Source organism: Mastigoproctus giganteus, chromosome 3, assembly GCF_048544385.1.
Source record: "Mastigoproctus giganteus isolate SK-2022 chromosome 3, ASM4854438v1, whole genome shotgun sequence".
Classification (NCBI taxonomy): domain Eukaryota; kingdom Metazoa; phylum Arthropoda; class Arachnida; order Uropygi; family Thelyphonidae; genus Mastigoproctus; species Mastigoproctus giganteus.
The window spans coordinates 146,525,267-146,550,944 of record NC_143577.1 but is presented as its reverse complement, the minus strand read 5'-3'; the positions used below and the strand labels follow the sequence as shown (position 1 = coordinate 146,550,944).

Sequence of the window (25,678 nt, the reverse complement as noted above, 5' to 3'; positions counted from 1 at the left end):
CCTCTTCTTCTGTCACGTGGTCTATAGAATCCAGTTGCGGATCCCACGGGAGATCTGAATGCAAATGCCATTCTGTGCCTTTTTCTAATGCCTGCTAGCAGGCGGCACTCTTTCTGTGGAACCATTAGCGCGGAAGGTGCGCCCTCTTCCGTGTGCACATGTCAAACAGAATAGCCGTAGGTATTCAGCGGCTAGCCGCCTGTCGTCGCTTTATCCGGGCGGTGACAAATCGGCTGAGGTTGCTCTACCGGCCGACCTTACACAAGGGAAGGAGGCTTTATCACTTGTCAAAGTAAGCCCTGCGCTGCAGCTTGTCGGCTTCATTTTTCACTTGTCCATCGGGAGATGCGGAATTTTTGAGTTTCCCCGAACCTTTTGGAATCGTTTTATTATACAGGATCCTAGGGGGAGCTGTACGCTTTTGCTGGTTCACAACTTTTCTTTGTGCCAGATGACAGAGGGTCATGTGCTTCCCTTGTACAGTGGGATGCTACGGTCCTTCTCCCTGCCATCGGCTCTAGTTGGAAGCAATCGTTACGATCTGCGGCTCTAGAGCATCATAACTTAAAAGATCTCTTTCCAAGTGCCTCGTGGAGAGATTACAGCGGACTGTTCAGTTACAGAACTGAACCTTCTACGGACTGACACAAATCTCAGGATTTTAACTGCCAGTTCTTTTTCTTGAAGTCCACCATATTAAGCGTGTTGGTTTGGCTCGTTCTGTGTTGGTTAAGCTACTTTTCGGTTGATGGGCATCGCTATTCTACGGTTGAGGCAATAACTTTATCCGGGGGGTTTTGAAAAAGGACATCAAAGTGAGATAATCTTGCTTGAATCAAGACGGTGAAGAGAATAAGACACGAGGATTTAAAAGCAAAATGGAAATGTACTTCCTATGAATAACCCTGTTATTTTCTTATGTCAATATTAAAGCTTTATTTTAAAAAGATGAACTTGTTTTGAGCACATTAAAAATAAGAATTCGCCACTGCTCAACAAAGTTTGAAGGATGTTTATATAAAAATAATCCTTAACGTTTTAATCATTTTCAGTGAGCTCTACTTGCAGACTTCTTGCCTGAAAGTTTAATGGAAATGTTTACTCTAAATAATACAAAAGTTTTCTTACTGTTCCATAAATACTATTTTTTTTTTTTTTTTTTTTTTTTTTTTAGAGTTTCCTGATGCTGTAATCACGCTCCTTACTTATTAGAATTAGGGGTGGGGGATTGTATTTCTTGATAGCCTGCGGCGAAGGGCATACTTTTCAATTTCAGGTATAAATAATGACACCGGATATATAGCCGATAGCTTTATAAGAGTGCCATGTCGCAGATGTGGGGAATCACTGGTGGCGCCTTCCACAAAACACTATAAAACTAAGTAGTAGTGGACGCTTACTAGCTTTATAAGCTTAGTAGTATATTTAAAATAAACAGCGGCTAAATAACTAACAAAAAATATCTGCGAATTCTCTCCGATATATACTGGGTGGCCACGTTATTAGGTACACCTACCTCTTTCATGAATTGAGGCGCTAAGTAACAGCACCGCATACGGTTGTATTTACCGCACATGTAAAATTCGGTGCAAGATTGGGCAAGATGAAAGATTTAAGTGACTTTGAATGTGGCGCCAGACACGCCGATATCGCTATATCGGAAATCGAAACCTGCTGGAGTTTTCGCTTGTGACTGTGTCTCGGTGTATCGAGATTGATCCAGTAACTAAATAACATCTAGCCAACGACGATCTTGTAGTTGAAAACAGTTTGTTGCTGTGAGAAGCCAACGGAGACTGACAAGCCTTATATGCAGAATAACAGAACGCTACAGTCAGCCAAATAACAGCCCGGTATGATAGTGGTAGAGGCGCTTTGGACATCGGATGCGATATCCTATCCTTGAGTAGGAACTCGTCGTTCCTACTCAAGGATAGGATATCGCATCCGATGTCTGAACCAGCTTCTACTGTTGTCAGCAAAAAAACAAGAACGCAAGGCTGCAGTGAGTGCAGGAATACCAACGTTGGATAGTGAAGGATTGGGAAAACGTTGTTTGGTCTAACGAATCTCATTTCCTGCTGATGGGAGAACCAGAATATGGAGAAAACAGCATTGACTCCATGGATTCATCCTGCCAGATGTAAAATATGCAGGTTGGTAGTGGCGGTATAATGGTGTAGGAAATGTTTTCGTGGCGTAGAGTGGATGCCTTAAAGCAATAGAGCAACGTTTGGATGTCAGAGGTTATCTGAAAATTATTTCTGATCAACGCGCAATCCGTGACTACAATGTATCCATCTGTGAATAGTTCTTCCAACATGATAATGAAAATTGTCATAAGGCCAGAACTGGAACATTAGAGTGAATTCAAACTACTGCGGCGGCCTCTCCACTCGTCGGATCGCAAACCAATTGAGCATCTGTGATTTTTTTGAATCGGAATCTTTGGAGATCTGCAACCATACAATTTCCAACACCTGTAGAAAGCGATTGAGTCAATATGGATCAGTACCCCTGTAGCATGTTTTCAACACCTCGTTGAGTTCATTCATCTACTCGCTATTTGCTAAGGGTACCCTATAAAGCGAACATTCAGTGTACATCAGGAAAGATAATTATACCGTGCAGTATGATGTAAATTCAGAGGAGTGAAAGACGATGATGTTTCCTCATGCGTTGCTAAATCCTTTTATTCATTCATTTATCTGGAGACACCATGAGGTTCTTTCGTCTTGGGAAAACAGAGCATCACGGTATTCTGCATAATGAAAAGTTACACAATGAAGGGATGAATTTTCCATAAAAGTTACTGCCTCATGTACCCAGAAAAAAATAAAAATAATAATCAACATTATAATAGTTAGAGCTCAATAATAAAAACTGACAAGAATTTCAAGTTAAAAGTTTGTTATGCGCAACCATGGTTAACCCATATGCTGCTTTCTGTAAACTGTTTTTCTGATGCCTGTTGGTCCTAAACTTGCCCAGTTCTGTCAACTGTTTCTCGAGTCAGCTTATTAAGGGCGCGCCTTTTCAGTTTCCTCTCACTATCAGTTTCAACTATCGACATGCGCTGCGGATTATCAATAATGGTTTCGGAGGTTTAAGAGGATGAATGGTTGCATTAACTTCTTTTTCTATCCTCCATTGGTGCACAATGTTTCCGACCGTTGATTTGGGTGTTCCACTCTTTCTGCTCTGGTGAATGGAAATGCCCGATGTGCAGCAACCTACTGTACTCTCACACTTCTTGTTAAGGAAACCAGGTCCTTTTCCCCTCCCATTCTGTTCCATCCGTCACTGGGTGTGCACGCCCTTTATATCTGACTTTTAACTGGTACTGCTATCTATCTATCATGCGACCTATGTAGCTAAGCATTACTTGAATAGCGTGAGGCGCTCCAATATATGAATAATACTGGGCGCTTCGCCCTATTGAAGTACGGTAGGATGTGGAGCCCCAATACACGGAGAGAATATTGTAATATCTAACAACAATTTATTAACAACTATTAATGTTAACACATAACGCTGCAAACAGAACTTCGTAGTTGAATAATACAATACAATACAATTTATTTTCATCAAAAGAATTTGTTTACAATAAATGAACTTGTGAAGAAAAGTAAATTTCTTGACAACAAGTTATAATTCTTCACATACAACAGTTTTTCCATACAAATTTGTTATTTAACAGAAAAGATAATGAAATCACAACACATAGTATATTCCACACTGCAGACAGAGATAATAATTAATCTGCATAGCAATTCTAATCTACTGAATCATTGAGTATCAAAAATTTTCTTATTAGGAATTTTAATTTGGAGATAAGATAACTTCTCCTGAGCCTGAAATCAACACTAGCCACAAGTTGATTCTGCAAAGAAATTCCTTTGCAGAATCAACTCTTCAAAAATAGTGTTGAGATTTTTCAAGATTAAATTTAACTTCGGTTTTTGAATTGGATAAAGTATTTTATATTTCAACAAAAATTTCCTTCTCTTATTCAGGTCATTCCAAAAGTTTATCCCCATTATGAGTCTCAAAATCCTGTTAATTAAGTTGTTTATTACCCTTATTTCTGTTATATTTGCTCGTGCCCATACATTTACTAAATAATTGAGTTGGGAGTCCATTAATGCATAATATAATGTAACTTTTGTTCTAAGATTTAACTTATTCTTAATGTAGTAAAAAAAGTACACATAAAATCTCATTTTTTGTACAAATTTGTTATATGAATTGCCCAACTTAGACTGTAGTCAATCCATAACCCAAGGTAACAATGATTTGAAACTTCTACCACAGTTTGACATTTGCAATTCTGATCATGAAGGCATTCATGTTTATGTATTTTAATAGAAGGATGACTATCTGGAATTTGATGAGGAGGTCTAATTACCAAAAATTTTGTTTTTTCATAACGGAGTGCTGATTTATTATCATGTAGCCAACTCGGCAAATAAATAAGATCCTGCTGTAAATCATTAGTCATTTTTGTTAAGTTCTTTCCAACTGTATATAAGATTATATCATCTGCATAAATGTTTTTAAAAGAATTCTTAATTACCTCGAATATGTCATTTATATAGATATTGAACATTATTGGCCCTGCATGAGTGCCCTGAGGTACTAATCTCTTTACATTACAGGTAGTTCTCGACTTTACGAGTTAATTCGTTCGTAGCTCGCGTTCGTAAAGCGAAAACTCGTAAAGCGAGAATCTATTTCCCATATACATAAGGTTAAAAATAGGGGTTACGTTCTTAACAATGAAATTAGTTAGCTAATTAGTTTATGTTTAAACAATGATTGATTTATCAAAAAAATTAAAACGTAGCCTGTAAAATCAAGCAAATTATAATAATAGAGAAATTATTTACGACCTACAAAAATGTTAGTAAACTTATAAAAATGTTAAAGAATGTTTATTCTTCATCATCATCGACTAAATGCATACTCGCTGATCACTCATTACTGGCTCGGAACTCGTTGGTTTGTTGCATCCGTGCTATAAGCTCCATCAAGAGAACAGAGAACTGTTCTTTATTTCTCTTTACTTCGGTTACTGAAATCCAGTCCAGTCCACAAGATTTCTTGTTCTTCAACTGTTCTATAATCTTAAGAATCTCAGTATGTTGTGGAGTTAAGACTGCACACCTGAGGAAGACTATCTTGTCGGTTAAAAAAATTTTGCCAATAATGAATAATACATTTTGAGATCTAATATAGATTTGGCAAATATATTTGCAGCGTCATATTGTTTGTTTGTACAAGAAATCTGTTCTAATAGTGTTTTTGATTTAATAATAATAATAATAATATATTTTTTATATTAATAATGGTGTACACCAGGGGTGGCCAACAAGTCGATCGCGGCTTTAATTTCGGTCGAATTTTAAATATATATAAAAAATATTAGTCAAAACCTAAATGTTATTATTATTATGTGAACCACTACATACACTTATTACAAATCCGTTGAACCACGTGACTACTCTTGTTGCCGCGCAGCCAGCTAGGGACTCTTGTGAAAATTCACGCAGTTACGTTGTGGAGAGCATAATGTCGAATTCTTATTTAGCTTACTTAATATTAATAACTGGACAGTACTAATACTTTAATTTAATGCCCATTGATTTAAAATGAATACTATAAAAAAAGAGTAAAACGTATCATTTCATCAAGAGTGGGAACTAGAATACTTTTTTGTAATGATAAAAGAAAAATGTTGTTGTTTGATTTGCAATGCATCCGTGGCTATACCCAAAGTAGGAAATTTAGAAAGGCACTTCAGCGCTCCATGGTAAATACCAATCGGATTTTCCGCCTAATAGTGACCTTAGAAAAAAATAAATTAAAACAACTTAAATTCAGATTCGCACAACAAAATTTCTTCGTGACACCTAATTTACAATCTACAGCAGTAACTGCAGCATCATTTAAAGTGAGTCGTCTTCTTGAAAAAAAATGCAAACCGTTTTCTGATGGTCAATTCAGCAAAGACGCATTTTTAGGAATAACAGATTCTCTTTTCGAAAATGTTAAGAACAAAAATGAAATTAGAAGTGTTCTTCAGGATCTGCAATTATCTCGAAATACTGTGATGCGACGCATAGAAAATATGAGTAAAAATGTGACCGAACAATTGCGTGCTCATATTGCTAATTGTGTCTCCTTTTCTTTACAACTGGATGAATCTACAGACGTCGGTGATACAGCTCAATTGCTCGTTTTTCTTCGTATGGTTTTCGATGATTCTGCCACTAGAGAAGAACTGCTGGGTATGGTTCGTTAAAAGAAAGAACTAGAGGTCTTCATATATTTAATGCATTCAAAAATTTTATTGAAAAAAAAAAATAATAATAATAAATTACCACCATTTAAGCTCGTATCAATAACAACAGATGGAGCTAAAACGATGACGGGGCATCTTAACGGATTGATCGCATTGTGCCAAAATAATGAATTCCCAGATTTTTTGAGTTACCACTGTATCATCCACCAACAAGTGTTAGCCAGCAAAAGATTAAATACTAAAAGTGTTATGGGCATAGCTTTCAAAATCGTGGATTCCATCAGAGGACAATCTCTTCAAAGGAGACTTTTCGAAATGCAACTCAATGAAAATGAATCAGATCTGATATTACACACAAATGTGAGGTGGCTGAGTCGGAGTAAGTTCCTACAGAGATTTATAAATTTGCTGAATGAAATTAAAAAAAAAAAAAAAAAAAAAATGTTGATGAAAGGGGGAGGAGATGATTATCGGCAGCTACAAGATAAGGAGTGGTTGTGTGATCTGGCTTTTTTGGCAGATTTTAACAGTAAATTAAGTGATCTGAATTTGGAATTAGTGACATGATTAATAGTATTTCTGCATATAAATATCAATTTTTGACAATGGCTAAGGATCTCAAAGGGAAAAAAAATCATTTTGCAAATATGCAAGGTCATTATCAACGGCTACATTGTTCAATATATTTCTTATCCATTTAATATCGACTTAGAGACGAAACAAATTGCTTGCAGAAAAAATCGTTGAGATTTTTTACATGGAGAAAATATTACTTGAAAATGAAATTATTACATTGCGAAACGATATCTTCCTAAAAGCCAGATATCCAGAAAAAGACCTTTGGAAATATATTTGCCGAGAAAAGTATTCAAAAGTAAAATAATGCAGTAAACTTTTAAATTTCTGCTTTGGTTCCACATATCTATGTGGATCGGCCTTTTCGTATTTGAAACAAACAAAGACGAAGAGTCGTTCTACTCTTAACGGACTTGCATACTGAAGATTCTTTACGGTTGGCCTCATCACAGTACTTCCCCGATTTTGAAAGCTTGGCAGATGACATGAAGACACAAACTTCACATAAATTAAAAATTTAAATACGTATGAATTTAAAATAAGAATTCTTAATTATATTTAACTTTAAAATTTATAAACAACATTTTTCAATGTGTGTTGATTAACTTTTTTAACCTTGTGCAATGAAATTCTTGAGATGGTAGATCGCGGCACATTTTGAAGAAAAAAAGTAGATCGCATCACAAATTCAGTTGGCATCCCTGGTGTACACCATATAATCTGATCTACGACACCCTTGTATTCTATGACCCAACGTTTTATACAGGGATTAACTGAATTTAATAAAAGATAACATAAAAATTCGGTGATTTTACTTTTTAGGCTACAAAATCCATTTCCAAACCAGATTTTTTTTCGGGAACTGGACTATCTCTAAAAATAGTAATTCCATTTACAATAACCCCCAGGATTCTACAGAACACAGGTTGAAAGGAAAAAAAAAAAAAAAAAACCTATTCTAACTGAAATACATTCTTATCAAAACTAAAGAACTGAAATGGACTTGGGCAGGACACATAGATCGAAGACATGATGACAGATGGACTACGAAAATAACAGCATGGTACCAAAGTGGAGCTAAAAGAAAACCTGAAAGACAACAACAGAGATGGACAGATGAAATTCAAGAGTTCGTGGGTAGTAAATAGATGGCCATTGCACAAAACAGAAGGAACTGTAAAGTTGCTGGAGAGGCCTTCAGCGGAAGGCCTCTCCAGCAACTTCAGCTGCAGGATTGAAAATCTGCAGCTGAAGTTGCAACTTGACCTCAGTTAGGAATTATAGGGAAAAAATAATTAACACAAGTTAATTATCGAAAAGCTGCAGGAAAAAAATACAACAAACTCATATATACCGCATACTAGCAAGAATGCAAAACAGACGGAGGGGAGAATAATTTGATATAAATAATCGCCATTCCAGTAACAGATGTCCATCTGATAAAAAGGTGAACCGAAATGTAGGGGTATATTGTGACCCTTAACAATAATGCAAGTTGTGTAAAACACACTGGTCGTTGATGAAAAGGAGATTCCTCCTTTACACGTAAACCAAATAAACACGGACAGATGGCGCAATTGTGTCACTTTCTATTACGTCTGTACCTCTTGTGGTTGTTGTCAAGTGTTCTTCAGGCTAAAAAGGTGGACAGAGGCCTCGTGGGATATCTCCCGTCAATACCCTCAATAACAAAGCACAAGCTATGGTGCTGTTAAAGCAACAGCAGCGGAGAATTATGGGGAACAGAAGGTACTTCAAGCTGTCACTCCCCGCTGTACCACCACCACCACCCGCTGCATAACCCCTGTTTCGTTCCAGTGTTATTTTAGTATTAAATTAGAGAAAAATACAGTGGATATCTGAAAGAAAATTTCTGGCTTCTGGCGATCTCTCGCTTGGGAAATTAAGTACTCCCGACTCGAATTGCTTTCAACCGTGTCTGTCGTTGTTAAGGATGTTCAAGTCCTGTTCGTAGAATTGTTAGTTAATAGAATAGTGTGCTGATACCATCTGCATATATAAACTCGCGCAGTATGTATGTATGTATGTATATATATATATATATATATATACACACACGAAAAACTTTCCATTTAGGGATTTTCTGGTATATTGAACCATCCCCAGGGTAAGACCTTCAACTTCTGATACTGGCAAAATGATGCGAGAAAGTAACCTTAATTTATGTGTTAAAATCCATTCTGTATGATTTTAAACCGCGTTATCTTCATTATTATTTTTTTTTATTTATTTCATCCAAACCTTCTTTAACTTAAAGTAAGCTTTAAATGTTATTTTTTTAAAATTATTACGTTTTGGTTGATCCTGAACATTCTTCAGCTTTAAGATCTTCAGCTATATTAGAAATAAGATCACAGAAAACACACAATTATGCGCACACAAATAAATACATACAAATAATATCCTCCTCAGAAAGGCTAAGTGGAGATAGATCAGGGATTTGTTGAGGCCCAGTCCTCTTGGAGGGAGTTTATGTGGAGACTTAGTTCGATTGAGTGGTAATTTGAGTTTTGATGTCAGACGGAGAAGTCTTTTGTCTTTTTTTTTTTTTTTGGTAGTTGTTGGCGCATCGGCTTCTGTGGCCATAATGCACCTCCCAAGGTTTTTGCAGTACTTTGATCCAAGCCCGAGGCGGATTCGAACCCGCGACCTTTGGGTTGCTAGTCAGGCACTTTACCCACCCGGCTAGCCCGGTCGGCTAAGTCTATCGCTAGATTCTATAAGCTACTTCTTTGGGTAATCCATGCGTCACCTCGGAAGTCCTCAGCCAGCCTAAGGCACGCCACCATGTGTTTTTGGACATTAGGGACGTCAAGTCGATTAATGATGGGATATACATGTAACTCAATGGGAACTCGAACTAGGCATTTTTGAATATTAAATTTAAATTACTAAGTAGCAATTTTTTTTTCTTGTTACTAAGTAGCATGTTATTGTTCTTCCTTTTTTTTTTTTTTATTGGTAAAATTTATTTGAGCTGACTTGGTTCAGGTTTATAGCCAAGACAATTTCATTAAGATAAAAGCCCAGTTTTTCAATTAGAGTAACGGCATGACCGTTGATATCAACTTGAGTAGTGGACGAGATGAAAAGTATATGAAAGGGTTACAAATCAGTAGCAAGAAACATGGCGGAGACTTCCACGTTGGAAGTGTCCGTTGGAAGTGGAAGTTCTCCCGTTCCCATGGTGGACACTTCCACGTTGGAAGTGTCCACCATGGGAACGGGAGAACTCCTTGATAAATGGCTTTATTGGATTGGAAGGGTTTTTTTTTAATCTAACTTGAGATGTCTCTGAAAATAGAAGAGGATTATTAATAGGCTCCTCTGTATTTTAAAATATCTTTGAAGTATTATCAAAGCATAAAACTGAGACACTATCGAAGGCAGTTCTGACGTCTAAGATGGCATTAATCTGTGCTTTAGCATTCAGGGTCGTCTGAACTGAAATATCGTGACTAGTAAATTAGTCATAATCGATCTCTTTGTGGTCACTAAGCATAAATAGAGGCCTTTCTACAAAACAATGCACGACAAGAATTGGCAGTAGGGTCTCTTCGAAAGCTTCAGTAAATTACACCTATTGAGATGGGACGAAAATCATTGTCATTTGGTTGATTTACTTTTAGTACTGGTTTTACGACATATTTCAAGGAGAACTCTGGTGCCAAGATTTACTCTAAATAAATGAAGTAGCACTTTAATGATAAAAAGAGCTGCATATGTCAGGTTATTTCCTAATAACTAATGTTGCTCTAATACTGTGGTTTCCAACCTTTTATGATGATAAAGAGAGAACTTAATAGGACCAGTAGTAGGTTTATTTAGGAGTTCATTTATCGTTTGAAATATATACGAGTATCAGGTTATCGCTTAGGTCACATAGATAGAAAACCAGAATGTATACGCTACTCACATAAAAAAATCCAGAGGGTATACGGCGTACACCCTCCACTACAGTCCTGGTTAAAGCTTGTCAGTTTTATGATTGCAGTCGGCGAGACATGAGAGGGAAAGGGAGGGGCGATGTCATAGCGGATGTGCATTATCCGCTTTTTGTTTGGACGAGTAAAAATTCCGTACTTGGAACTTTGATATACCGAATACAATATACAGTAATCATTAAATCTTTAAGAAAAAGAATAAGATAAATATATATGATAACTGGTAACTTGAAATAATGTTTTTTAGCTAAAAATGGTTTCCCTTAAAACTGACACCCTTTATGTCAGTGGATTTCAACCGAGATGCCGCGGCACCTTAGAGTTCCGCAACAACATTCCAGGGGTGCCACGTAATTTGGGTTTAAGTTACTTAAACTTATATATTTTTTAATTTATATATTTATTTCATTATAGAAAGGTATGCGGTATCTTTTTAATTTTGTGGTGATCTATAATTGATGTTTATTTAGTACCTCTATATAAAGAATAAAATTATTATATACATGTATATATAATTTGTGTTATGAATTGTAATTTTGCTTATAGTTATATTATTGTAATAACTATCATATAACAGATTTTTTTAAAAAAAATATTACAGTATATATGTGTGTGTGTGTGTACATACAGAGAGAGATCGGATCTAACAGACAGAAAATTGAGTAGGGATGCCACAAAATAAAATGAATTAGTTAGGGGTGCCGTTATTAAAAAACAGGTCGAAAACCACTGCTTTATGAGGATAGATTCGTCCTGTTAGTACTTGAAGATTTATTGGAGTTTGCCTAATTTTATCTTGGTAAAATAGTTTTCTCTAGGGGAAAGAATCCCAACTTACGCGTATTTCCGCTTAACAATGGACACCAGGAACCTAACCCTCACGCATTTTGAAATCCTACCATACATAATAGGTTCTCAAAGTTTAAAATACAATACAAAAAAAAAGTTTACAATACAATCCGAATTTTGTTTGGATCTGAAGAGCTTCAGATTCAAATAAAAGGTTATCCAAAATATCCATCAAGTATTTTTTTAAGCTAAATTCCGCTGATTAGCTACTAAAACTTCTTTTATTTTTCTAAATGACGAGTACAGTAATCAGACGAGTTAAAAAAAAAAACACCATCATAACTCATTTTTTCTTACAAATCCTCAAGGAAGATTGGAACGCTGCTCTAATATAACTCATATTAATATGATTGGTCTTCCTCACACTTTTAACCAATGATTTGTGGCCTTAAGATGTGGCCAGCTCATTGCATGTTAGCTGACACTTAGAAAATATTCAAGTATAATAACCTCTATGTCTATGTCCTGATTTTGCTGTAAACGTTTCTGCGTGTCTTCAATAGAATTCCACGCATTGCTGAAAACTTAATTTCATACTCTCATCACTTTAAATCTTCCTCGCCTTCAAGTTCTTCAAAGGCCCTTTCATTTACTTATCTTGCTCAACTGCAATTTTTCAGACTATTAGAATAATTGCCTTGTTGCCCTGTTTGCTCTGCCCACCATCACTATTGATGAATATTAGACAGGAAAGAGAGAAAACACCGAACTCTGTGAGACCCCTCCCAACTCGTGACACTGATTCATGAAGAACAATGCTATTTATAATCACTGTCTTCTACAATGACTTATGGAAGTGAAACTTGGGAGGAGAAGCTGAAAACTTCACAACGAAGAATGGAACAAATTATATTAGGAATCAGACTGTTGGATAAGAAGAGAAACACACGGATTAGGCCACAAACTCAAGTAAAGGAAATTCTTATCAAAACTAAAGAACTGAAATGGTCTTGGGCAGAACACACAGCTCGAAGACATGATGACAGATGGACTAAGAAAATAACAGAATGGTACCCAAGAGGAGCTAAAAGAAATCCTGTAAGACAACAACGGAGATGGATAGATGAAATTCAAGAGTTGGTGGGCAGCAAATGGATGGCCATTGCACAAAACAGAAGGAACTGGAAAGTTGCTGGAGAGGCCTTCATCCTGCAGTGGGTTGAAATTGGCTGATGATGATGACGACGACTTCTACCGCTTAACCATTCTTTTTAATGCACAATAGTATGTGCCCTAGGATTCCATGCCGCTCCAATTTATACATAAGGCGTTCATCAAATGGAACTGTCATAAGCTTTACTGACGTCTAAATAAATCAGTAGAAATTTTTATTTACATCCATTTCTTTCGTGCATATTTAGATCAATTTCTTTCAGATTGGTCACACACGATTACCCCTTAATGAAACAGTCCTGTGATTTAATTTAAATTTCTTCCTATCAAGATAACCCAGTATTCAAAGCCTGTTTGTAAGTGTGGCAATGAAGGCAGTCGCCAAGTATGACAAATTTCATATTTAGGTAAAGAAGAAAAAAACCCTTTGAACAAGAATTTAAAGGAATAAGAAAAACTGAATCGATTAAACTTAAATAATCCTCCAGGGTAGCAAAGGGTTACGGAGGAGTCGGGAGGAATTTAAGGGCTTCTTTTCATACCGTAGTCACGGTCTTGAACATTATGGCTTCCATTTGTACTCGTATTGTATTAAGAGAATACTAAACTTATAATCATAGCAGTAACTCTTAACATCTACCAATACGCATTCAAAAACATATTTTAATGTAGTAGACTCTTATTAAAGAAAATTCTGCTTATATCCGGAACGTCCATATCGGGTTAGAAGCGTTTGCAAGATAGAGAATACAAGAACTTTGCCGTATTTTGTTGTATACATGGGTTCAACTAGGCGGAATCAACTTTTCAGTGGCACACTGATCATCCCGCTAGAGTCACGCCAAGTTTAAGTGTTTACATGTGTAATTATTAATGGTCAATAAAATGAAGAATATATTTTTTAAATTAATATCAACACCTTTAGGTATAACGTTTGAATTTTAGTTTAATGCAATAATTGGTATTACTTTTATTTCTTTCCGGAATTGAAAGTAATTTGCTGAATTCGTGCATTAGTCTGAGAAGTGCGCGAGTGTGTGTGTTTTGAGGACGCACGCGCACATATACTGAACAAAATTAGCACAGCGGTGACCGATTAGCCATTATACGAGCTCGTAATAAAAAAACTCATTCAAGTATGCATTCCACAGGAGAGGATCGGGCTTGTTGCAGCACAATGATATCATCATCATGTTATTATGACACCACGTATGGCCACTTTGTTATGGCTGCTCAGAATACCGGTTTCGCTAACGATGAGAGTTGCTTCTGTTGCTCTTGGACAGTCTCAGCAATACAGATTGTGGTCATTAAGAGGACTCGTGCTAACAATGGTAATTCAATTCCACATCCCCCGGGCAAAGACTCTTAAATTGAGTGGCGATTACTTGCTGAAGGCAGAACTTGGTAGGTGGGAGCTACGGAATGCAACTCTTTCATTTATTTTTTTTTTACATAAAAATCATCATTTTTCCGTACTACTGTATTCGAGTTTGACATCTCCCAAACACACAACAAAATGTGGAATATTTTAGTGGGGATATTTTCTGCAGGGATTTTCACTAAAGGTTTTAAGTTAAGCCTTTATGTAATTTTAAGCAATTCTTAAAATTAACTGTCTTAAAATCAGTTGACAGTTATTTTCTGCATTACACTCATATAAAGTGATTTCAAATCACTTGTGCACTTTCCAAAATTTGCGCGGATCATGGTCCATCCCAGATGAGGGCAATCATTTTTATAGTATAAAATTTCAGAGATTGGATGTTACAAATGTCCCTACTTAGAAATGTTACAATTGTACCTACAGTACTTTTTACCGAAAATACAAATTTTTTTTGTATGATTTGTCATGTTAGTCCCACAAAATAAAACGAAGTTAAATTGCTAAATATAAATTCAACAAGTTTTAATGTGATGGTTACATAATAGACCTTTATATGTAATAAGCGTTAAAAAAAAAAAAAGTCAAAGAAATCAAAATTTCACTTTACAGTTATAACCTGTGGCACATACAACTTGAAAACGAAATCCAAATTCCTGTGGCCACTTTATGGGCGAAAATACAAAGGCATATCCTGCCAGAATCGTTCAAGAATAGTTCGGAGAACGTGACACACATTTCCATCATCTTCCTTATCCCCCGCATTCACCAGATCTCAATCCTATTGAGAATTGTGTGGGATATGCTGGAGAGAGGTATTCTGCAACGAAATACTCTTCCTTCAACTTTGTCGCATCTACGCAATATTTTGCTGAAAGAATGGTTACAATTAGACCAAAACGCACTAAAACACCTTAGTGTATAGAATTCGTGCGGCACCGCACAGTAGCTGTTATTCGAAACGAAAGCGGCCCGATTTGATACTGTATAATGGTTCTTATGTTTTTTTTGGCCAGTGTGTGTGTATTTGCAAGTTATGAGTGCTGCAAAGTGCGGAATAAATCACTGAGAAACGCCATACTTCTCTATCTGAAATCGAGTAGCTATAACTAAGGAGTCTTTTAGAATTCTTCGGTAACCGAAGGGATATAAATCGTACTTCTCAAACACGTGATAAATGAATCGAAAATGGACAAGGTTCCTTGCTACAAGAGCGAAAACGGCCGTAACACACGATAGGAGGCAAGTCCGAGGCATACGATGCATGAATGCCAAAAGTAATGAAACTGCATTTAAAAACTAAAGATTCGTTTAATTTATCTAATTCTGTTTCGTACTCTTTTTGGGATTCAATAATCTCAAGACCGTTCACAATGGCTGATGAGCTCATCACATGCAGTTTCTTTTAGAACCTCCGGCACCTTAGCTTCCCTCAATATCTGTAGCGTTTCTGATAGACTGTTCTCAAAGATCTTTATATTCGTTGTTTCACATCAATCTGACTCCTTGTCTCTTTTCTCCCAGTAGTATTGTTGCGAACTACCTATTCAACTCCTCTGCTACTTCTTCCGGGCTTCCCGTGATTCTTCCACTTCGATCAAGTGAGTGATCTATCTGATTTGCTTTCCTGTTTTTATATTCACGGATGAATAAACTCCTTGTCCGTTTAGCCCTCTATGCTAGTGATTTATCGTTATCAGCATTCACTGATATCTTAATCTAAAACCCAATGATGGGACACGATCTTATCCCATCAGTGTTTTTTACATATACGTTTAAAATATGCGTACAAGTCAGGGTCTTCCGATAGTCTGTAAATGTCCTCTTATCGTTCACGCAATTAAACTCTTAAACCTCTCATATTATTCATTTTGGCGTTTTCTTTTGTGGAACTTCTCCACTGGAATTAATGCATTCGTTGTTTCCAAAATAAATCTCTTGAATATTTCGCATAATGAACCTTTATCCAACTGCGTATAGATATCTCTCCAATTAATAGAGCTCAATACTTCAATTCACTTTGGCTCCCTCTCTTGAAATTGAAGTCCACACCATGATGGAGTGGTCGCTACCCGCTATTGGTTCCTACACTGTCAAGTTTTTGATACAATTTGCAGATCCTTGATGAATATCAGAGCTCAATGTACCTCTTCTCTGAAGTGTAAATATAATTAATGTTCAAAAATATATATATTTCCACATGCCGCACTACACATCATGATTTTAAGCTATCTATGAAGCTATCTTTTAATCATCAATCTATGAAGTAGGTTGAAATCTGAAACCACCTAGCTTAAATCAGGTTGAAATGTGAGGAAATCACATTTCCTCACATTTCAACAAGTTTTTCTCAGCCTGACCTGAGAAAAAGGCCAGGCTTTTTCTCAGGTCAGGCTGAGAAAAACTTCCCTGCCTAAACCTTGAAGAGTCCCTCAGTCTAAAGTTAATCCACAAGACCTTCGTCATATATTCCTTTCTATCAAACTAATTCTGCCCAGTTAAGTGCAAATTGTTAGTGCAACAACTTACCCTACACAATGTAACCACTTGCTCTATATCATACTGTACAGTACGGTTACAATAAATAATGACAATTCTCCTCCTTTCCATTCCAGTTTAGTGTCATAAAAATCTACTGTAATATTTCGTATTTTCCGATAGGTTCTGTAATTCCATCACCTCCTTGTTTTTCCATTAAAATCATTACCAAGCAACCTCTTCCTTCCTTATCACGTAACCTCTGAGAAGAAAATCTGAGTCTTAGCCAAGAATTCCTCGCTGTCTCGTCCATCATAACGTTAGCTTAATCCAAAGAGCTTTACTGGAGGGTTCTGATGCACATTTCAGCGTGGTGGTAATAACCTTCTCCAGGAGTCCTCGCGTTATCTGCCAGATGCACGTGCATGGATGGAAGATCTCGAATAAACTTTTTTTTGAAAAACTAACAGACAGTGCAGTTGGAGCAATTATTGCATTTTCTCTTCGAAAATAGCTACCATCACGCTAAAAGACTTTGTGCTTCGTGTAAATGTTTTCTTTGTACTCTGTTAGGAGAGTAACTGAAAAGTGATGTTTTAATGTTGCAACGTAAGGTCGGGGAAGGGAAATACACCCATACATGGTCGCTTAGCTTCCTGCATGAGACACAGACGTACAATGAGACAAAATCCACAGCATCGGTTACGAAGACTTCTAAATTCAAATGAGTTTTGAGCCAGCCCAAAATTTTAAAACATCCGTGTATATATAACCCAATTGTTTTAAATAATTTTATGGTAAGATGAACTCTATTCAATATAAGTTATCTATTATACACTGAATGAATTTCATTTACTGTGTAGTTGACGTTAACAGCAAATTAAATGGTCCCCAAAGTTAAAGGAGCAAAGACGAGGCCCTCTCGAGCAGCACGGTCATTGTAATCACCGGACTCGGGATTTTGTAGCAGACAGTCAGAAAAATACACACAACTAAAGCAAAATATATTGACGCCTCGTAGCCTTAGTTACTTCTGCTATTAACACATACACACACCGAACGTAAAAATTACATAATGCAATCTGAAACTTTTATTAGGTTATGATAAAACGTTAGCGTAACGTTCATTTTAAGGTCTTAATAATGCACAAAGAACGAGCACATTTCGATTTGAAATTATAGAGTTACACAAATGAGTTAATGAGTAACAAATGTGGCTCATCGATAAGCCATTTATCAGGTGAGTGACACCTCCATGAATAACAGTAATGCAGGTTGATATGGAATCCACGTGCTAAGAACCAGACTTGATTAGTTCTGGAGGTATCACTTCCCACCATTGCGTAAGGAATCCATCGGTGAAGAGCGTGATAGTCTCTGCCGCTGGATCCGGTCGACACGCTTTAGATACCAGTTCAAAGGGGCTGTTTTGTGCACGGAGGTCAAGGGAATGCAATTTGTCTTCACATTTATTTATTTATTGTAATACGCGGTCCCAGCAATCTACTTATTTATACTGTACCACTAACAACGTTGATGTACAGTTATCTCAGATTCTCTCATAGAGGGTCAATTCATTCTCAACATAATGTCCATATCACAATGCAATACCATGAAGGTATCTAACACTATAAAGCCCCAACATAAGGTTGTGATGATCTCTGAGAATCCAATTGATACGTGTAAGTCCACTATGAAGATTCAAACTGAGGAGAAGTCCAATCCAGGAAGTATATGTCTAAACCAGGAATTATGGTCACTATGAAGAAGTCAACTTTTCGTTAAACCTGAACAGTCCCAACAGTATAGCAATTAACAGTAAAGGGGAATACTTCAATCAATCTCGAAGTACAGTCTCTGGAACCACAATAACATCACAGGTCATCCATCGAGGAAGTAACCACAATGCAATCCAACAGGCTTTTCGGTTGTCTTCACACAAAGAAAGCCCCCTTCAATGTCATACTATAGGGGATCACATGGTACCTCATTTTATCATCAAATTTCTCGGCATAGTAAATTAGCTGTTAGCATATGCAAAGGAATCATATCAAACAACGTCTACGTCAAAAAAAGTAACAGATACCTGGTGCAGCCACCACTATCAAACAAGTCAGGCAATGCACACAGTGCGTTATATTTTAGGAACGTACACTTTTTCCTTATATTGAATACTATATTTTGTTGTTTTTCTGTGATTAATAGAAATGAAAAGAAATAAATATAGTTATCTCCTTATCAATTAATTACTAAAATTATAGAACACTTAATAAAACTCTATAGAACTTTATAACACTCTACAGTTTTACGTTCTGTAAAGTTTCTGTTCGGTTTAATTACAACTGTGTAATACTCACACGTCGGCCATAAAAATACGAACATTTATTCTATTGAATCCTCCACTGCCTACCGTCCCAACGGGGCATACTTTTCTTCTGTCTGGAGATGGGAATCAAACTAAAGCTGTATCTTAATACAGCTGTAGTTTGATTAATACAGCTGTAGCAAGTCCCCACAGTCTAAGGACTGTGGGGACTCGCTACTTTTACTCAACAGAATAAACCACTCCAGAATAACATCTAAATAACATTCAAATACAAAAAGGAATTTCACATGGAGCAAAAGGTATTTCGGGAATGAGTATCGTTAGCTGTCACCCAAGTGCCAGATCCAGTAACTTCAAACCTGAAAGATTTCATAATCCATTCCAGCAGGCGCTTTCAACAAAAGAATATTTATAATTACCATCAACAAACCACCAATGGTAGGCTTGTGCCTACCTTTGATCCAGGTGGCTTTTCGTGTCAAGCTGTGCAGTTCTTTCATTGTAAAGCCCCCTTTTGTCTATCTTTGATCAGAATTTCAAATCCGGAACAATTCTGACCACATGGGAAACACTACAGGGTTAAATCCATGACCAAAAGAAGAAACCTTAAGAGCACAAGGACTTTAGACCTATCTCAGTGGGATACTTTTCACTGAGTTTTTTTTTAGAAGACTGTCCTAACCTCATTATTGAGTATACTAACCTACCTGACATCCTATTTAAAACAAAAACCGCTCTCAACAATAATCTCAACTGGACAATTTTTTTTGGCACTTATGATAAGCTCTCAATTCCTGCTCTCATTTTACATTCTGCAGAAATACTTTGATGTTACAGGAAGCCTATTAAAAAATCAGTCTAATTCTTACGCCCAAGCAGCTGATCATCAACCATAAACCTTTTACTATATATGTACTTTCTAGCAACGACCGACAAACTAGTTTAAGTTCAAAAAATAGAGTAGCTTTCGGGGCGAGGTATCCCTTCATCAGCAGTTGGTGAATGGTATACTACAGCGGTTCCTAAACTACTGAGATTTACGGACCCCTACATATACAGTATAATATTAATAATAACTTTATTTATCATCAATTTGCTATACATAGAACGAATAATTTGAAATATGTATAACAATTCTATATATTAATCGTATCGAAAATAAGTAATGTTCTATAACGAAATTCGTTGCGATTCTATCAGTATATATTTTTAAGAAAATAAACGCATATTACTTGATACCTTCTGAACGTTTCACGGACCCTAGTTTGGGAAACGCTGGTGTACTGGAGCATTGGGTAAAATAACAGAACCAGCTCGAGCATGATCATGAATCATAATTCCGGTGCCGGTAACGCAGTATTATACATGCGTAATACTGCGTTACCGGCACCGGAATTCTACGTGTAAGCACCGACCGACAAACTTCTTACACCTACGTGTAAGAAGTTTGTCGGTCGTTGCTGGAAAGTATACAGTGATATGCAGCCCGAGGCTCAAGGCCTTTTTTCTAATAAATCTTTTAGGCAAGTGAACTTTATAACACGGGGAGTAAGTAACACACGGAGGAATCCTGTCAAGTTGTTCTGTTCGCTGATGCCCTTGAAGTTTTCTTCTTTTGGGGTACGATGACTTCTCATCAGACGCGGCCGACCGCAAATGTATATAACATCGAAAGATCTTGCACAAACTCACCCCGTAAATCATCGAGTTGCTTTCAGCGTCATTTCGCCACAATGAAGACGAAAACACTCCGTAATGTGGACTGGAGCTTACGGGCCTGCTCAACGCGGAAGTAATCGTGAGATACATTCAGCAGCCTACAACAAATTGCACTTTATGCATCTGTCTTCAGCCCCAACGTCTCAAATTCCTCTCAATTAAGTAGGGGGATAATGGAATGGTAGAACAGGTTAATGGGCAACCCATTCACCATCTCCAGGGCAGTATTAGATACCAAACTAAACATCCTCCCCGAAGGCTTCGCATACCATCCAACAGCATTATCTTAATTTCTCATATGCATAATACCGGAGGGACCTAAGCCCCAACCCTTCAAGGCCCCATCTGTAACTGACGTGCTGGACGCAATCATGAAGAGCCTCTCTGAAGTCCACAGCTTATTTCAGTTATAGAACGGGAGCATCCCAAAGGAAACTCAGTATCTATTTAAACTTTGCCCACCTTTATCTTCTTGGATTAGAAGATAAGGGTGGGCAAAAAACAGGAACTATAACAGTTTAATCCGATTTTTATTGAAATCATGAAATATAAAATCAGTATCTAACTGCGATTTTCGTAAAATATCATAAATAATTGCTGTTTGTAACTACTCAATATTATTCTAAATATTTCGTGAACAATTCTTATTTTGCCTCTTTTTTTGTACACCCTTCTAGTGGGGGATCGGCTATGTAAAAGGGGTGAAAGCAAACTTTTGCTGAAATAAAACAGATAGTAAAAACAATATTATTTTTCTCTTCCAGAATTGTGTTGCTGCTTGAGAATGTTTAAGTGACAATCATGTGTTACGTCATTGTGACCTCACGAACTTTACTGTGGACATTGCTGACTATTGCCACGACACTGGCAATGTTGGCGGCCATTGTCACTCCCAGCTGGCTCATCGGAGTTCCGAGAAGGCCCGGACTAAAATCTAAACATCCCATACGAGGAGAAACCAAATCCCAGGAAGTTTTCTCCCCTACACTAGGTAACGTATATGACCTGTTTTATAAGAAAACCGAAATTTGTAATGGGGGGGGGTACACAATTTGCATTCAATGTCATTTCAGAATGAATATTTGCCACTTACAACACAAACTAACAGAACTTTATACGTATTCGTCCTTTCAGTAAATTATCTGTTTTCCAGGTATTTACAATCGTTGCACGAAACTCCACGAGATTGACCAAATATACACCGACAACTGCGCCCCTTTCGTTACAAGTTTCGGCATGCCGTCTGATCAGTTCCCCAATTTCTGGAAAGCAGCGCTCGTTTTCTTTGCCTGTGGCCTTGCTCTGATGACCTTCACAGTTTTTACCTCACTCCTTGGCTGCTGCATCCGGAGCATCGTACGCAAAAGTATATTCACCATCTCGGGAACGGTGCAGGCTATAGCAGGTAATTTAATACTTATGTTATTCTTTGATTGCTGTTTGTGATTTTTTTTTTCTTGCTTACTTTTAATTACTTTCTTATAAATTTCCTTTTAGCGTTTGGTGTATAAGAAAAAGGCACATTACTTATAGATAAATTTAAAAACTTTTATTTCGTTGTTATAGTACACTTTTATATTCACTCTACTTTTTTAGGTATTCGTCTGACCCCAGGTCAGCATGCTGTCCATTCCTTCACATTTGTGGGCAGCAGCCATATAGGGCGACTAAATGTTACACGTCCCCTGAGTTCACAATTAGCGTGTCCCAAAAATATAGACCCACAAAGACTTTTGAAAATATTTGTTTTTAGTAATAGATTTTTCTGCATTGTTTTCTTACGATGTGTTTTAGGTATGTTCCTAAGTATTCATAATCATCTAATAAAATTGTTATTAGTGTTTTTTAGTAATTGTCGGATTTAATTTAATTGCAAAAAATTAAATGTAAATATGAAAAATTACAACAAAAATATCAATAAATAAATATCGGTATTATTAATCCCTCCTTATGAGCTCGTGCGCTCATAAAGCTGCGAGCTACATAAAGCTCAGTAATACAGGATCATAAGGTGTTTATATCTCTATAGAAGTGTATTCACGGGCCGATTTTCATGCTGTGCGTGCTGAAAGCCCAGAATAACTCGCCGGGTAAAAAATCTACTCCCTCTTCCTGAGATCGGTTAACTTTAACCTCGAATCAAGAGGAATATAAAAATTCCTCCATCCGTCCAACGAAAAAGACATCTTGAAACGAATGATAGACAAAGACGTTGCTGCCGACTACTTCGAAATTATATTTTTGCATTCTTCGAAATTATATTTTGAAGAATGCAAATTATATTTTATAATTTGCAAATTATATTTAATATAATTCGAAATTATATTTAGAATTATATTAATTTAACGAAATATAATTTCGAAGAATGTTTAATGAGTGGAAATGCGTTAATATAAAAGTAGTCGGTGCGGTCTGCAACTATTGGAGTCCCACAGGGTTCGGTGTTGGGTCCACTGTTGTTTTGTGTATTTATCAATGATATTGATGAAGGTATATCAGGCTTAATGTCGAAGTTTGCAGATGACACAAAGGTTGGCAGGGTTGTTAATGACAGTAATGGCAGTGTGCTACTGCAACAGGATCTAGATAATTTGGGCAGATGGGCTAAGAAGTGGCAACTGAAGTTCAACCTTGACAAATGCAAAGTACTGCATATGGGTAGAAATAACCCCAGAGAAACGTACCAACTGTGTGGTACTACACTTAAGGTGGTAGAAAATGAAAAAGACCTGGGAGTAATTGTGCAGTCAGATATGAAGTTTTCTGAGCAGTGCAGACAGGCTGCTAGGGCGGGTCATGGGGTTTTGTCAATGATATATAGGAATTTTGCTAGCAGGGAAAAGGAGGTGATTGTCCCTCTGTATAAGGCAATGGTCAGGCCACGCCTTGAGTACTGCGTACAGGTCTGGAGGCCTCATTTTAGGAAGGATGTAGATTTGCTTGAGCGTGTACAGAGAAGAGCAACACGATTGGTGAGGGGAATGAAGGGATTCTCTTACCAAGAGAGGCTTAAGTTCTGCAAATTGCAGTGGCTGGAGACTAGGCACCTGCGCGGTGATCTGATTGAGGTCTATAAGGCCTTGAATGGGTTGAGCACGCTGAATTCTGATGGGATCCTTCCACTTGTTCAGATTACCAACCTACGGGGACATAAGTTCAAATTAAGAAAGGACAGATGTAGAATAGATGTGCGGAAATTTGCCTTTAGCCAGCGGGTGGTTAATTGCTGGAACAAACTTCCATCTGTCGTTGTAGAAGTTGATAGGTTAAATAAATTTAAGGAGGAACTGGACAGGCATTTGGAGGGAATGGTGTGATTTTTTTTTTTTTTTTTTTTGGCTGATGCTGCATAAGCTCCTACACTTGCTTTCTTGCATCATGTGCCACTACTACTACTACTACTACTACTACTATAACGTTATCTGTTTTGGCTGCTATTTATGACTCTTTCTCATTATTTTAGTTCTCCGTGCAACTCGCGCCATCTCTCGATAAAAAAATTCATTATTTATTCATTTGTTTGAAAAAACGACGTTAATTTTAGTTTTAAGTTTAAAATATTTTTGCTTTGCATAAAACCAGAGCTCTTTTTCTGCCGGAATAGTGTACCAGAAGTTAAGAAAAGAAATAAAAATAAAAAATCATATATTTAAAAAATATATATATACGTATATATCTGGTAATTAAAATAGATCTGATATTTAAAATAAAATAAAAACATCAGCCAGTAGTACGGCAAAAAAGCAGCGGCTAATAAGCAGCGCCTGTGCCGCCATCTATTCTTTTCTTTCTATTATATAAGCTGGTTAAGCTTACATTATGTCAGTGGTGTGGCTCTGATCTAGAGTGCTGTCTGTTCTATAGATTATTTCTCGCTGCATAAGGACCACCGCCATGCAAATCCTCTGCATTGGTTGATCTATCGGAGAATGGAGGGTTTGTTTGGTTCTTCGATATTTCCGCCTTTGCGATGATTTGTATGACGATTGAAATGCAGCGATTCCATGACCATTATTGGCCTCGTGGTCCTCTGTCGATATGGGGCATGATGGTCAGTCTATCATTTTGATATTTTAATTTTTTGTAGTTTCTTTAACCCCCCCCCCCCCCCTTTTGGTGATATTTCACGTCTTTTGGAACTGGTACCTTCTGGGGAGGAACCGCTAAATTAACTATAATTGGCATTATTTAAAATTACATCGTTTTTATTAATTGGGTTTAATGACTAAAATATACAGGGGATTAACGACTACTTTTTTGTCTTATTACCATTTCTTTCCCTTCCCTGTTTGTTTATTTTATATTATTTTACGTTGTGTTTCGCTCTACTTTTTTGCCGTACTACTGGCTGATGTTTTTATTTTATTTTAAATATCAGATCTATTTTAATTACCAGATATAATTAGGCTTCATGTGGAGGATTTGCATTTGCTGCCTCTAATGATAGCTTTTTATTTATTTTATTTTATTTTTATTACCTTTGCCTAACTTTTATATTACATCATATACGTATATACATATATATATACACACACATTTTAAAATAAAAGTTATTCATGATTTCTAACGCCCCTGGCATATTGTGTGTCGGCGGAAAGTTAAGGTGAATACACAGCTCGACTTTGGGACCCCTCTATTATAGAATTCACCAATCGCACCTGTTAACTAATAAAAATGATTATTAAAACCATAGCTTATTCACAGCTATCATGCGGCCACAGACATAAACAATAAAAAAATAAATCGCAATAAGAAATATGATATCGTGCATTTACTGCGGAAATTTCTATAAAAAAAGTTTTGAATAATAAATAATAAATAATGTTAAATTAGTTTTGTCCAATTTACTATACTTTTGTAATTTGAAATGTCAGATTAACCCTTATGATGTCATTCTTTAGAAGCATCACTGGGGATGAGAATGTGTATTGTTTATTGTGCAGGTCGGATATTACTAAAGTATC

At 36.8% G+C, this 25,678-nt stretch overlaps 1 protein-coding gene across 1 annotated transcript in view; it reads left to right on the top strand.

The window, feature by feature from the left end:
* LOC150088311 (LHFPL tetraspan subfamily member 2a protein-like) overlaps window positions 1-25,678 on the top strand; it is a 129,568-nt gene that overhangs the window by 78,849 nt on the left and 25,041 nt on the right. Inside the window, exons 2-3 of the mRNA XM_090370703.1 lie at window positions 21,479-21,705; window positions 21,868-22,119. Coding sequence (XP_090226829.1) covers window positions 21,516-21,705; window positions 21,868-22,119 — 442 coding nt within the window. The 5' untranslated portion in view covers window positions 21,479-21,515. The remainder of the gene's footprint in view (window positions 1-21,478; window positions 21,706-21,867; window positions 22,120-25,678) is intronic.